The 14,810-nt window shown below is 39.8% G+C and overlaps 1 protein-coding gene across 1 annotated transcript in view; it reads left to right on the top strand.

Moving 5' to 3' along the window:
• Positions 1-14,810, top strand: part of EFHB (EF-hand domain family member B) — a 53,991-nt gene that overhangs the window by 1,878 nt on the left and 37,303 nt on the right. Inside the window, exons 2-4 of the mRNA XM_003256731.3 lie at positions 10,965-11,027; positions 11,552-11,695; positions 13,149-13,329. Of these exons, the coding sequence (XP_003256779.2) occupies positions 10,965-11,027; positions 11,552-11,695; positions 13,149-13,329 (388 nt within the window). The remainder of the gene's footprint in view (positions 1-10,964; positions 11,028-11,551; positions 11,696-13,148; positions 13,330-14,810) is intronic.

Raw genomic sequence — 14,810 nt, forward strand, 5'->3', positions numbered from 1 at the left:
GTTCTATTCAGCCAGCAGGGTATTGAGAGATGAAGATGAAGAAGAAAAACGTAGAAGACATCTAAAGGCCCAGAATATAGGGATAAAACATATGGATACAGCATCAATGGTGGATCTTAATGAGGGTAAAAATAAATAAAATTTGCCTTTTAGAAAGATAATTCTGATATCAGTAGTTATGATGGACTGGAAAGGGGAGATACTGAATGACAAGTAGGTAATTAGAAGAACATTCCAAAGTTCTGATGGACTGGAATTAATGTAGAGTTAGAAAGAATAGAAAGGAGACTGCACTTTTGAGAGGTTTTTAGATGATATTTTAAAAAATTGTCACTCAGTTGTGGATATGCGTGGTGAGTAAGGGAAGTTAATGGATGACTCAGGAGTTTCTGTGTTGATAATGATTTCTTTGGGTTTGGTGGCAAATGAATGTCCAGTGTTGGTTGTCTTCAATACGAGATGACAGGTGAAGAAGCCAGGGAGACACTTGGTAATATGAGACAATTGATGCCCCATGGGTGTGAATGGGAGAAGAAAGTCAAGGCAAGAATCTTGGGGAACATTGACATGAGGTGGTCAGTGAAAAAGATGTCAATAAGGTGAGTTCTTGAGGGCAAGGACTATATCTTGTTTATTGTTTACCTTCATGTCATACCACAATACCTGGCTTGTGTTTGGTCATTCAATAAATACATGTTTGATAAATAGAAGGAAACCAGGATGATTAAATGGGAGAAAGACCAGTTGGAGAAGAAAAAAGTAAGTCTGAGACATTGGTATTGAGGAACGTAAGAAAGTGTCCTTAAGTTATAATGTGAATAAAAGATTCCACACATTGAAATTTGAGAGTAAAACTCAGCTGAAGAGGTCACAGGGCTTCCACAGAATTTTGTCTGGGTTTGAAGACTTTTCCCCTTCAGACTTAGAATGTTCTTTTCTTCTTTGTCTCACATTGCTTTCTGGTTTCCTCTTTGGATTTTCCCAGCCACTTTACTTGACCACACCTGTTCCATTTCTGGATTGGTTCTGCAGTTTACAGCTTCTGATCTGATCTGATCTCACACACATGCAGACACCAGCTTCCAGTTTCCAGCACAGGCAATTCTAAAACCTCTGCTTCCTCCCATTTCTCATACCTTCCTTTCTAAATGTGATAGGACAAGAAAGAGAGTGTCAAGGAGAGAGTGACCAGCAGTGTTAAACCATCTCTGATAGGCCTTTTGCAGTGGCACTACCTATAATCCCAGCACTTTGGGAGGCTGAGGCAGGAGCGTTTTTTTTTGAGACAGAGTCTCACTCCATCACCCAGCCTGGAGTGCAGTAGTGCAATCTCGGCTTGCTGCAAACTCGGCCCCAAGCTTAAGAAATTCTTGTGCCTCAGCCTCCCAGTAGCTGGAATTCTAGGAGCATGCCACCACACCCGGCTAATTTTTTTCCTTCTTTTTTTTTTAAATTTAATTTTTGTATTTTTAATAGAGAAGGGGTTTTGCGATGTTGGCCAGGCTGGGACCCTATTCCTGACCTCAAGTGTTTGCCCACCTTGGCCTCCCAAAGTGCTGGGATTACAGGCATGAGCCACCACGCCCAGCAGGCAGCAGGATTTCTCAAGGCCAGGAGTTTGTCATCAGCCTGGGCAACATAGCAAGACTCTGCCTATACAAAAAAGAAAAATTAGCCAGGTATGGTAGCGTGTGCCTGTAGTCCTAGCTACTTGGGAGAGGTGCGAAGATCATTTGAGCCCGGGAGTTCAAGGTTCCAGTGAGCTATGATCACACCACTGCATTCCAGTGTGGGTGACAAAATGAGAGTCTGTCTCTAAAAATAAAGTAAAAATGAGATTAATTAACTTTGGACATTAAGAAATTACCAACATTGTTAGAATGACATAATAGAAAAAGAATTCAGATTATAATATACTGAAGAACGAATGGGTTATTAGAATCGGAGAAAGCTATCATGAAATTTTTTTCCCTTAAGAAGTATGACAGTGAAGAGAAAGAGTAAATATTCCACTTAAGAATCTTATTATTTAAGTGAATCAGTGGGGGAGTTTGAGATAACACAAAGGAAGAGAATGGGTGGAACCAGATTCTAGATGAGTGGAAGGGAATGGAATTAGGATTATAGGCAAGATGAGGGATTCTAACTTCGTTAGAAACAAGGCTTCATTTAAAAATAATTTTTAAGATGTTAAAATATTTATTTTGATTATAACACAAGAATAATAACATTATAGAAAATTTAGAAAACAGGGATGAAAATGCCTGTAATCTTATCACCTTAACACAATGCCTGTTAGCACTTTACTGTTTCATGATTATTAATATTTATTGGTGGCTCACTATATTAATATGGCTATTCATAGACCTTTGCAGGTATTAATTTGTTTGCCCTTATTGCAACCTGTGAGGCATCTACTATTACTAAGTCCTATTTTACAGGTAAGGAAATGGAAGCATATTTAGGTAATTCGGCTAAAGTCATATAGCTAAAAAGTGGTGGGATTTGAAATCTCAAATTCCTATTTGAGAGCCTGAGTTCTTAATTACTCTATACTTTTTATGACACTTTTATCCAAATGCACTTTTATGTAGTTGTTATTACCGAGTGCAAAATTTGTTTTGATTTTTCATTTGTTATTTATAAGATTTAACTATTACTACAAAGACTTAAAAAAGATCTTTTAATGATAAAAAATATTTAAGCCAATTCTTTTTTTTTTTGGGGGGGATGGAGTCTCGCACTCTCGCCCAGGCTGGAGTGCAGTGGCACCATCTCAGCTAGCTGTGATCTCTGCCTCCTGGGTTCAAGCAATTCTCCTGCCTCAGCCTCCTGAGTAGCTGGAATTACAGGTGCCTGCCCCGACACCCGGCTAATTTTTTGTGTTTTTAGTAGAGATGGACAGAGTTTCATCATATTGGCCAGGCTGGTCTTGAACTCCTGACCTCGTGATACACCCACCTCAGCCTCCCAAAGTGCAGGGATTACAGGCGTGAGCCACCGCACCTGGCGAAGCCAATTCTTTAGTTAACTCTTTCCCTCTATTGCTGGGCATTTATTTTTTATTCTTCCAGAATTTTCTATAAAATAGTTTGTCAGCCAGGCATGGTGGCTCATGCCTATAATCCCAGCATTTTGTGAGGCTGAAGTGGGAGGACTGCTTGAGCCCAGGAGTTTGAGATCAACCTGGGCAACATAGTGAGATCTTGTCTCTTAAAAAAAAAAAAAAAAGTTAAAAAAAAAGTCTTTTTATATGTATTGGAATATTTCCTTAAGGATAGAGTTTCAGCAGAAGCCAAAAGCATGGATCTTTTTCTAGTTTCTGTTGCCAAATCTCTTCCTAAAAGATTGTAGCAAGAAATTTAAAAAATCATAATAATTTGTTAGGCATTATTTTAATTTATGTTTCTTTGACTTATAATTAGATTGGAAATTGCTCCATATGTTTGTTTTTATTGTTTTTTTGTCTTTGTGTGTGGTCACCTTGCTGAAGTCTTATTAGTCGTAATTGCTTATCATTATTTCCTTTTTTTATGACTATTTTGCTTGTGTATGGATATTTCAGGTAGACAATCATATTGACACTTTTGTCCTTTTCTCTTTAGTATCTATACCTTTCATCTATCTCTATTTCCTACCTCATTGCATTGGCTATGATAAAAAAAAAATACAATATTAAAAACGATGTCTTTTGGCCGGGCACGGTGGCTCACCCCTGAAATCCCAGCACTTTGGGAGGCCAAGGCAGGCGGATCACCTGAGGTCAGGAGTTTGAGACCAGCCTGGCCAACATGGCAAAACTCCGTCTCTACTAAAAAATCAAAAATTAGCTGGGCATGGTGGCAGGCACCTGTAATCCCAGCTACTTGGGAGGCTGAGGCAGGAGAATCACTTGAGCCTGGGTGGCAGAGGTTGCAGTGAGCCAAGATCGCACACTGTCCTGGGCGACAGAGCGAGACTCCATCTCAAACAAACAAACAAAACAACAACAAGGTCTCTTTTCTGATTTTAATGAGAATGATTCTAATGTTTCACTATTACATATGATTTTGTGGGAGATTTCTGATATTTAAAGTTAAGAACACTTGTATCCATTTCCAGTTTGCTGAGAAAGTTTAAAAATCAGGACTAAACAATCTGTGAAAAGCTTTCCACACATTTATTGAAACATATATTTTTTCTGAATTAAAATAGTTCATTTTCTAAGGGTAAACCATCTTCATATTTTTGGCCTAAGCCCTACTTGTGATACATTATGTTCATAATATATCCCTGGATTTGACTTGCCAGTGTTTCACTAGGATTTTTGTATTTGTGGTTCTCTGTAAATTTAGACAGTAGTTTTTCTTTCTGTGCTTGGTATTAGGGTAATGCTAGTGTATAAAAAGAATTGAGAAGCTTCCCATCTTTCCAACTGTCTTTATGCTTTCTTTATATGTTATTTATAGTATTAGCTACTATATTATTTACTATATATATAGTACGTACTATATATATAGTACGTACTATATATATACTATAGTATTTATTTATATATACTACAGTGTTTATAGTATTATTTACTTCTTGTAAGCTTGGTTAAACTCGAACAGCTGAAAACGGAAGGGAAGGCAATCCCTAACATCCTGACCAGGGGATGGGATGGTAAAGTATTTGATGCCCCTGAGTCTCAGAGTAGGAAGGAAGTGCATTTGGGTGAGGTTGAAACCCAGTGTCAAGCATGGCTGTGAGGAGAGTTTAGATGAAAATCCCCGTTGTGAATAACCTGCAAGATCAATGCTTGAGGATAATCACTTTGCATCAGGGTGCATTCAGGGAACTGGACGAACTTACTTTAATGAGAGATCTTTCCAGTTTTGAGCCAGGAAGAGTAGATACACTTTATTTCAGGACTACTCATCCTATGGTTTGAAGTTGCTGCCCAAAGTTGGTGTTTAGTTGCAGGTGAAGGTTTGCTCTGATGGATTTATGAGACCCATCAGGCAAATTCTTCTAGTAAAACAGTCATGGATATGGAACCAGTGCAGGAAGGAAAAGTTTCCAAGAAATACTGGCCTAAGGAGAGATTTCTGGTGTGTCCTTAAACAATCAAAAAGAGTCTTGTGAAAGGAGGTCCTCTGTGTGGAGGCCTGGTAGCCCTTGAAAGGGCACTTGACTTTTGAAAAACACTGTCAGAGATCAAAATCTCTACACTGGTTATTTTCTAAGATATCCCAAGACTGTCCCTTGATTTCCATCAATGCACTGACTATGGCAGAAACCTGGAGTTATTAAGACAAAACATCTGAAGCATACAAAGTGCATTGGTAAATGATATTGAGCCCTGGAATAGAAAGACAAAGAAGGAAGGAAAGCTTCAAGGGAAAGTTTACAAAAATTATAGTGTCCATGATAACATAGGGCTATGGGAGGTTGAGGCTGCAGTGAACCATGATGGTATCACTTCAGTCCAGCCTGGTTGACAGAGTGAGATCCTATTTAAAAAACAAAAACAAGGCCGGGCGGGGTGGCTCATGCCTGTAATCCCAGCACTCTGGGAGGCCGAGGTGGGAGGATCACCTGAGGTTGGGAGGTCGAGACCAGCCTGACCAACGTAGAGAAACCCCGTCTCTACTAAAAATACAAAATTAGCCGGGTGTGGTGACAGGCGCCTGTAATCCCAGCTACTCAGGAGGCTGAGGTGGGTGAATCGCTTGAGCCTGGGAGGCGGAGGTTGCTGTGAGCTGAGATCATGCCATTGCACTCCAGCCTAGGTAACAAGAGTGAAACTCCGTCTCAAAAATTAAAATAAAAAATAAAAAAACAGGCTGGGCGTGGTGGCTTAAGCCTATAATCCCAGCACTTTGGGAGGCCGAGGCAGGTGGATCACGAGGTCAGGAGATCGAGACCATCCTGGCTAACACGGTGAAACCCCGTCTCTACTAAAAATACAAAAAATTAGCCAGGTGTGGTGGTGGGCGCCTGTAGTCCCAGCTACTTGGGAGGCTGAGGCAGGAGAATGGTGTGAACCCGGGAGGGGGAGCTTGCAGTGAGCTGAGATTGCACTACTGCACTCCAGCCTCAGCGACAGAGCGAGACTCCGTCTCAAAAAATAAATAAATAAAAAACCAAAAAAACAAAAAAAACCCCAAAAAACCCATACACAAACAAACGCTGGGGCTACATAGATGAACAATTGCATAGTATCTGCATTCAAGGAGCTTTGAGTCTAGAGACTGGAGACCAATAGACAAATGACTTTATAATATGATAAATGTCATGCAAAGGGGTGCCTTGCTTTTTCCTGTTCTATACTAGTAGAACCTGACAGCTATTTTGGGAATAGGTGGAGGGAAAGTTGCCACCCATTAATAAATCTTGTGGGACCTTCCTAGTTATGCAGGCCCTGGTATTGGAGAAAATACCAGGTAAAAAGATTTATTTTGTATGAATTTGCAAAGCTAATCTCTGCAGAATTCTGGGAATTGGATGTTTGTATTTGCACAATGGATTCGGTGTCTTCTGGGCAGAAAGGGAATGGGTACCATCACTCCTAATTCTCTCTGAGATGTTTAGAATTGGGGATCTCTCTGAGTAAAACAGAGGGATCTTGACCAAGGGCAAGTGGGAGAGCTGTAACCATTATGCTAACCCACACTGAGTTTGAAGAGTGGAAGGTGGTGTGTTGATCATGGGTCTGTGGGTCTTGAGCAGCTGAAAATGGTCTTATATCAACCTTCCTGAGTTGTCTTGAATCTTGGGACTCACTTGTATGATAAATGAAAGAGGTACTTGGCCATTGAAGGCTGTAACACTGGGGGTTGAGTGAGGAGGTGGCCAAGCAAGGTGTCTCCAGTGTTGTTAGGGACTGAGCAAAGAGGCAGCTGAGCAAGGAGATGGTTGGTGCAGTTTGGAGTTGGGTTACAGACAGAAAGCCTAAGCAGATAAGTAAATATATTTAGGACAATAATGCCAGGGTTATTTAAGACAATAACCCTTTTCTCACTGACGGAGAAAAGGGTTACAAATATGGAAAGGAGAATAGAATGAATCCTGTTGTGTTGGATTGTGATTAGAGGTATTCATATACATTTATGGGATGTCTGTATATCTATGACCATGGATTCTAACTACACAGATTTAACTAGACAGAATATTATAGGATCAATATACATGCAAGTGTGCGGGGGTGTTTGTCTATTCATACATTTCCTAACTCTGTTTTTTTTTTTTTTTTTTTGAGACGGACTCTAGCTCTGTCGCCCAGGCTGGAGTGCGGTGGTGGGATCTCGGCTCACTGCAAGCTCCACCTCCCGGGTCCACGCCATTCTCCTGCCTCAGCCTCCCGAGTAGCTGGGATTACAGGCGCATGCCACCACGCCGGGCTAATTTTTTGTATTTTTGGTAGAGATGGGGTTTCACCGTGTAAGCCAGGATGGTCTTGATCTCCTGTCTTCGTGATCCGCCCGCCTCGGCCTCCCAAAGTGCTGGGATTACAGGCGTGAGCCACTGCGCCCGGCCATCCTAACTTTATTTAAGAGAGCTTAGAAGCAGTATTTCTCTAGTAGCAAAGAGCACACCAAAATCCAGATCTTTATTTCTTTTTTTTATTATACTTTAAGTTTTAGGGTACATGTGCGCAACGTGCAGGTTAGTTACATATGTATACATGTGCGATGTACTATTCTCTATGAAAAGAAATTAAGCTCCTTGGAGAAATGGCTGACTCTAGGACTTGCACAGGCAAGTACGATATAAACGTGGAACATCTTTGTGAGCAAAAAAGTGAGAAGAATCCTAAAGAATCATGCAGATATAAAACAAACTTGAAGAAACAAGTTTGGTCTTACCCTAGACCAAACTGGTGTACATTGAGTATTGAATAAAATTACCATTGAATAAAATAGAAATCCATGAGTACATAGGGATGTAAATACATAAATGTGTGAATAAATAGTGAGAAAAGGCCTGGCACAGTGGCTCATGCCTGTAATCCCAGCACTTTGGTAGGCTGAGGAGGGAGGATCACGAGGTCAGGAGTTTGAGACCAGCCTGGCCAACATAGGGAAACCCCGTCTCTACTAAAAATACAAAAATTATCCAGGCGTGGTGGCATGTTCCTGTAGTCCCAGCTACTTGGGAGGCTGAGGCAGGAGAATCGCTTGAACCTGGGAGGCGGAGGTTATAATGAGTCAAGATCATGCAACTGCACTCCAGCTTGGGCAACAGAGGAAGACTCTGTCTCAAAAAAAAAAAAAAAAAAAGGGGAGAAAAGAAAACTTCCTTGCAGTATAATGCAATTAATAAATGTAGAAAGAATTCTAAAATTAGAAAGTCCTCATTTGGCAACCATCATAGGAATAATGATTTAGGAAAGAATCATCACTAGTTTTTTTTTTTTTTTTTTTTTTTAAAGAGATAAGGGTCTCACTTTGTTGCCCAGGCTGGTCTTGAACCCTGGGCTCCAGCTGTCCTTCTGCCTCAGCCTCCCAAAGTGCTGGCATGATAGGCATGGGCCACCACGCCCAGCTCATCAGTACATATTAAAACAATAGGTGAAAAGTAGAAATTTTATTTAGATTATCATATTTAAATTCTAAAGAGTTATTTCTTCTCAGGTTGTCTTTTAATATTTCTAATATAGTTTTATAAATGCCATAAATGCAACATCTTATATCTCTCAGGTAATCTCTTTTGTTTATTTACATTTTCCTATTCCCTGTATGTTTGTGTATGTTCTTTACTAGCTTGTTTTGCCCCTCCCTTTCAAATTGGAGTCTAAGAATTCATATTAAAACATTAGGAAGGCTGGATGTGGTGGCTCACACCTGTAATCCCACCCCTTTGGGAGGCCAAGGCGGGCAGATCACTTGAGCTCAGAAGTTCAAGACCAGCCTGGGCAACATGTCAAAAACTCGTCTCTACAAAAAAAATAAAAAATTAGCTAGGCATGGTGGCCCACACTTGTAGTCCCAGTCACTAGGGAGGCTGAGGTGGGAGGATGGTGGAGGTTGCAGTGAGCTGAGGTTGAAAGGCAGAGGTTGCAGTGATTCTCCATTAATAGGAGCATTAATAAGTAAAAGTATTCTTTCTGTAATGCATTTCCTCTAGCCTCCTCTCCCACTGGGCCCTGGAAAGCCAGCAGCCAGGAGTTAAGCCAGCCCTCTAGCCAGTGGGCAGTGCAAAGGAAAGGCAGTAGGGCATCATGAATATAAATAGAGACTTGGAAGCTAGCCTGCTTGGGTTGAAATATCTGCCAATAAATAAGCTCTGTCACCCTGTTACTCAGCCTCAATTTGCCCACAATGGAGATGGTGATAACAGTACCAAACTCATAGAGATCACTGTGAGAATTAAATGAGTTAATACATATAAAATGCTTAGAACAGTGTCCACACATGCTATGTGCTATATAAGTTTCAACTATTATTACGTTACTATTCTCTGGAAAATGTGAATAACCTAGAAGAAAAAAAATTAATATTCGGGACTCTCCCAAAATAAAGGCTGCCTCATCACTTCATCACCCTATAACCATGCCTGCCTGATTTCTGTATTTTTAGAAGGGACGGGGTTTCACCATGTTGGCCAGGCTGGTCTTGAACTCCTGACCCCAAATGGTCCGCCCAACTTGACCTCCCAAAGTGCTGGGATTACAGGTATGAGCCACCTTGCCTGGCAGCCTTCATATTTTTAAAAATGACTTGAGTTCCTATCCTAAGTATAGAGAGAGACAATATTCCCTGGTATCAGTGAGATTTCATGTAACTTCCAACTGAATTAAAAAAAATCTCACTGTATCTCTTCTCCATCTTTTCAGTCTTGTTTTTGCCCAGGTTAGAACACATAGAACACAGCTCCTTTCTTTTTTTACACAAAGTTCTTCTCACATAATGTAATTGTGTGGGTAGAATTTACTGAAGATACAGCAGTAAGACTGGGCTGCTTCTCACTGTCTTATTTCCCATCTTGGCCCCCCCAGCCTCTCACCCTGTTGCTTGACCTTGGACTCCACACACTTTCTCAATTTATTTGTCATCTCCTTGATTTTTCCTTCTTAGTGTATCTAATCAGAAGTTGTTTTGCCCCTCCCTTTCAAACTGGAGTCTAATAATTCATATTAAAACATTAGACACTACAAAGATCGTATTTTCTCCCTTTTTTTTTTTAACAAAGCAATTCAGTTTTCTGCCTGGCTATGTCTGTGGGCTTCCTCTTTTATACTTAGAGATGTCAGCAAGACAGTCTCTTAAACCCTAAAGACTCTCACTAAAAGGAATTCCACACTCAACACTTAACATAATAATAAACTTTCACCTACCCATATGTATTCATTCATATGTTCACCCACAGCTACTCATTCATCCATCCACTCCACTCCATTCTCAATTTCTCAGCTTTTGTCTGTTTGTTCTCTTTCTTTCTCTCTCTCTCTCTGCTCCTTCCAGAGACCCAGAACACTATGGGAAGTTAGTTTCTTTCTCTCAGTTTTAAATTTTATTTATTTATTTATTTTCAGAAGCAAGGTCTCACTCCATTGCCCAGGATGGAGTACAGTGATCACTGTAGCCTCGAACTCCTGGCCTTGAGAAACCCTCTCTTCTTGGCCTCCCAAAGATCATACTTCTATTTCACTGTTATATAGAACAATGAATAATTAACCTGTGATCTATGAGAAGATTGTTCTGAAGGTTGAATTCCTCAACATGTCACAGAATTCCTGTAACTGGATGAATCACTAACAATGTTAGTGCTGTAAAAATATATGCTTACAATTTTATAAATGTTTATAATATACACATAGCATTTAATGTTTGTTACGTATGAAGATTGCTTTATATTTACTATTTGTTCTTCCTTTTTTATGTTAGTCAAAAGTAACTTTGTAGCATCAGAGGCATAGGACAAGTTTGAAATAAATTTCATTCTTCAAAATGCTCCTCTTCCACCCTGACAATGATCAACCCATTTTTTTTCCCCCAAAGGCAGGAAAAGTTATTCCAGTTGGTTACAGAGTTGCAACCTGCTTGACTGAAAAACTTCCCAGGGTAAGCACTTTCAATATACCTTTATATTTCTATTTTTACCTTGTTTGTGAACATTAAGGAATAGGCAACTCAACGTTCTTTATGAAAGTGGTATAAATTTAAAGTGGTCAATTTGGATTCTTTGCAGTATTTTGAGGCCTTCTATTGACTTTTCCAAGAAAGTAAAAATCCCAGGCTTACAATTTCTAGCTCTACAGGGATTCAATTACAGGGGATTCAATTTATTTCAGTGGGAATAATGGTATGCTTTGTAACCTGGATTCTTCCTGGTTGTTTTCTAAATAAAACATTTAAAATATGTTGTTTAGGACACATGTTCTCAGGATCTGTGTCATGGAAAAAAATGTTTACTTCCATTAATAAATAAATACATTTTAGGGGGATGTTCATTATTTGGGGCTATACTTCCAAATGCATTTACTACATGCATACACTTAAGGTTGTTGGTTGATTGGTATAGATCAGTCCTGTTAATATTTTTAGAAACTGTACTTAATACTCTTTTCTTGCCTCACTCTTTGTAGCTAATTACTCCACCTGAGGCAAAAAAGTATTTCAACTTCAGATATCCACCTGCTGGCGTAGAAAGAGTATTTTATGGAAGAGCAAATGATCCCCAAATTGCACCTTATTTGACACATGGAATTAGATCTAAAATTTCAATACCGGTAACTTATTTTCTTTTTTTCCTTGTACATTATTAATTTACCAAGGTGAAAATGCACAAATCAGGTATTAGTGAAATTCATCAGTTCCAATCTCCTTCCCACCCATATTTTTACTAGCCTTTTCTCAGTCTGTCTTCCAAAAGCATTTATCTTGAGCAGTAAAAAAAATCCAAGCAGCAGCAGCCAAGACAGTGTGAAGAAATTAATAGTTTAAGCCACAAACTATCCATTCTCCTCTCAAATGATAAAAGCCTAGTTGCATTCCATTTTCTCACAATAAAGAGAAATGCTGTCAGGCTGCATTAGACAATAAAGAAGACTGTTTTGGCGGGGCATGGTGGCTCATGCCTGTAATCCCAGTACTTTGGGAGGCCGAGGCAGGAGAATCCCCTAAGATCAGGAGTTTGAGACCAGCCTGGCCAACATGGCGAAATCCTGTCTCTACTAAAAGTCAAAAAAAAAAAAAATAGCTGGGGCATGGTAGCGGGTGCCTATAATCCCAGCTACTTGGGAGGCTGAGGCAGGAGAATTGCTTGAACCCGGGAGGCGAAGATTGCAGTGAACTGAGATCATGCCACTGCAATCTAGCCTGGGCAACAGACTGAGACTCCATCTCAAAAAAAAAAAAAAAAAAAAAAAAAAAAAAAAAAAAAAAAAAAAAAAAAAGACTGTCTTGGTGACTGGCCTAGAGGCACTATAGAATACTTATATGGACACTGAATGGAGGTGGAGTCAAAATGTTTGTTATCTGCTGTTGATTGAATGGACAGTCTAGATTCAGAAGACCTGATCTCTATATCTGAAGAGAACTTTTGGAAGTCAAGTGGTTCTTGTGCTTTTCATTTTCACTTTTCTTTTTTTCTTTTTCTTTTTTTTTTTTTTTGAGACTGAGTCTCACTCTGTTGCCCAGGCTGGAGTGCAGTGGCGTGATCTTGGCTCACTATAACCTCCACTTCCCGGGCTCAAGCGATTCTCCTGCCTCAGACTCCTGAGTAGCTGGGACTACAGGCACGTGCCACCACACCCAGCTAATTTTCTTTTTTTTTTTTTTTAGTAGATATGGGGTTTCACCATGTTGGCCAGGCTGGTCTCAAACTCCAGACCTCAGGTGATCTGCCCGCCTCAGCCTCCCAAAGTGCTGTGATTACAGGTGTGAGCCACTGCACCTGGCATCACTTTTCTTAAATATTTGGGTCAAGTAACCTGGAAGCTATCATCGTAAACCTTTTAGTGTCACTGAAACCTTTTAACTCATTAGAAAGTTCTTGTAGGCAAGTTTAAACTTCACAGCCAATTCTGACAGTTCATTTGAAGGTGAGCAAAGCCAATGATGATAATGAAATGTTTTCCCGAAATCGTAAAGTCTCCTCTGCCCAGCTATTGATTAGCGTTTCCATTTTCAGATTTATACTTTTTTTTGTTGATATATTTGTGCATTGTATGATCTCTTTAGGCAAACACATTGATAAACCCACAGCCTATTACCACATTTCAACAGAAAATTAAAGATAAAAAAGAATCTATATATCTTAGCAATCGACGAGCACCGTTAGGAAAATCTCACGATCAAGCACCAGGATTACCTAAAGGCATGGACACAATCAATACAACATTTGGGACAGCAGTCATCAGAGGTAGTAAAAAAAAAAATAAGGGGTGGGAAGGGGCTGGTAAAATAAGTCTCTTTGGAAAATCTGATTAAATATCTTATTTGTATAATGTTTGGTGATGGTGTAAATGAAGACTCAAGAAGGAAAGATGGGATTGTTGCAGGAAAGTTACTCTCAGAACCAAAACCCTTGACGTGTATGTATGCGGAGGCAGGAAAAATTCAGGTATTGGAGTCCAGATATAGTGAGCATAGTGGGCGTGGTGTAAAGACAGGAAAGAACTCGACAAAAATTGGCTCTGGGGCTAGCTACAGAACCGCAATCCCTTTGCTTTGGACATCAATTTGTGTGTTTTATTTCCATCAGTGCTTCACACATGTTCATGACTGAACTCTTTATGAACAAGAGTTCATGGCACAGATAAGTTTGGTAAATGCTGTATACCGCACTCCATTCATGCAGATCTGTGAGGTCTACCTGCATACTAACCAAATACAGAGCAGAGTGCATAGTTGACTTCCACTCTGATTTTGAGAGGGAGTAGAGTACCATCTTTCAACAAATAACTCAGTAGAGTTGGTCACAGGCCATTCATCCTTCTGAAGACCCAGGTTCCTGCCATGTTGTTGGATGCCTTTCTTTATACCTTTCTCAGATTTCTCTCCTATACTCTTTTTCAGGTTATCCCCTCCCTCTAGGAGTCTTACCATAGGAGATCTCAAATTCCATCTTTCTTTATTTTGTGGAGAAATTCTCTCCTTGTCTTTCCATACCCATTGAGGCTCTCTTCCAGGAACCTTAGCTTTGTTCACCAAAAGGCTCATTAGATTATTTTCCTTAAGGTAGTGACATCTACTCTGAAGATAGATTATACTTTGGAATGTAAAATCTGGAGTTGTACCTTATTGCATCAGATCTGAAGTTTTTAAAAATTTGACACATGAAAAATGTATTTTAGAGTAGATTAAATATCCTTTCCTTTTGATGTTTCTATATATATGAAACATATATTTATATTTATAAATGATACATATTTATATTTATATAGAGACTGGGGTCTCACCATATTTCCAGGCTGGCCTTAAGCTCCTGGACTCAAATGATTCTCCCACCTTGGCCTCCCAGACTGCTGGGATTACAGGTGTGAGTGACTATTCCCCGCCTCTTCTTTTTGATAGGTTTAAGAAATCCGATGTATATGAACTGTTAGACATGGCATTATTTTAGGATTAGTTTATTTAATGTGGAAAGTATTCTCTAAGTGTGCCTCATTTAAATATATAAAAGAAACAATGTTTCAAAACATGTATATATGTGTATTATTAAGTGTAATCTCGGCTCACTGCAAGCTCCGCCTCCCAGGTTCATGCCATTCTCCTGCCTCAGCCTCTCCGAGTAGTTGGGACTACAGGCGCCCGCCACCACGCCCGGCTAATTTTTTTGTATTTTTGGTAGAGACGGGGTTTCACCATGGTCTCGATCTCCTGACCTCGTGATCTGCCCGC

The sequence above is a fragment of the Nomascus leucogenys genome, chromosome 4, assembly GCF_006542625.1.
Source record: "Nomascus leucogenys isolate Asia chromosome 4, Asia_NLE_v1, whole genome shotgun sequence".
In the NCBI taxonomy this organism is placed as follows: domain Eukaryota; kingdom Metazoa; phylum Chordata; class Mammalia; order Primates; family Hylobatidae; genus Nomascus; species Nomascus leucogenys.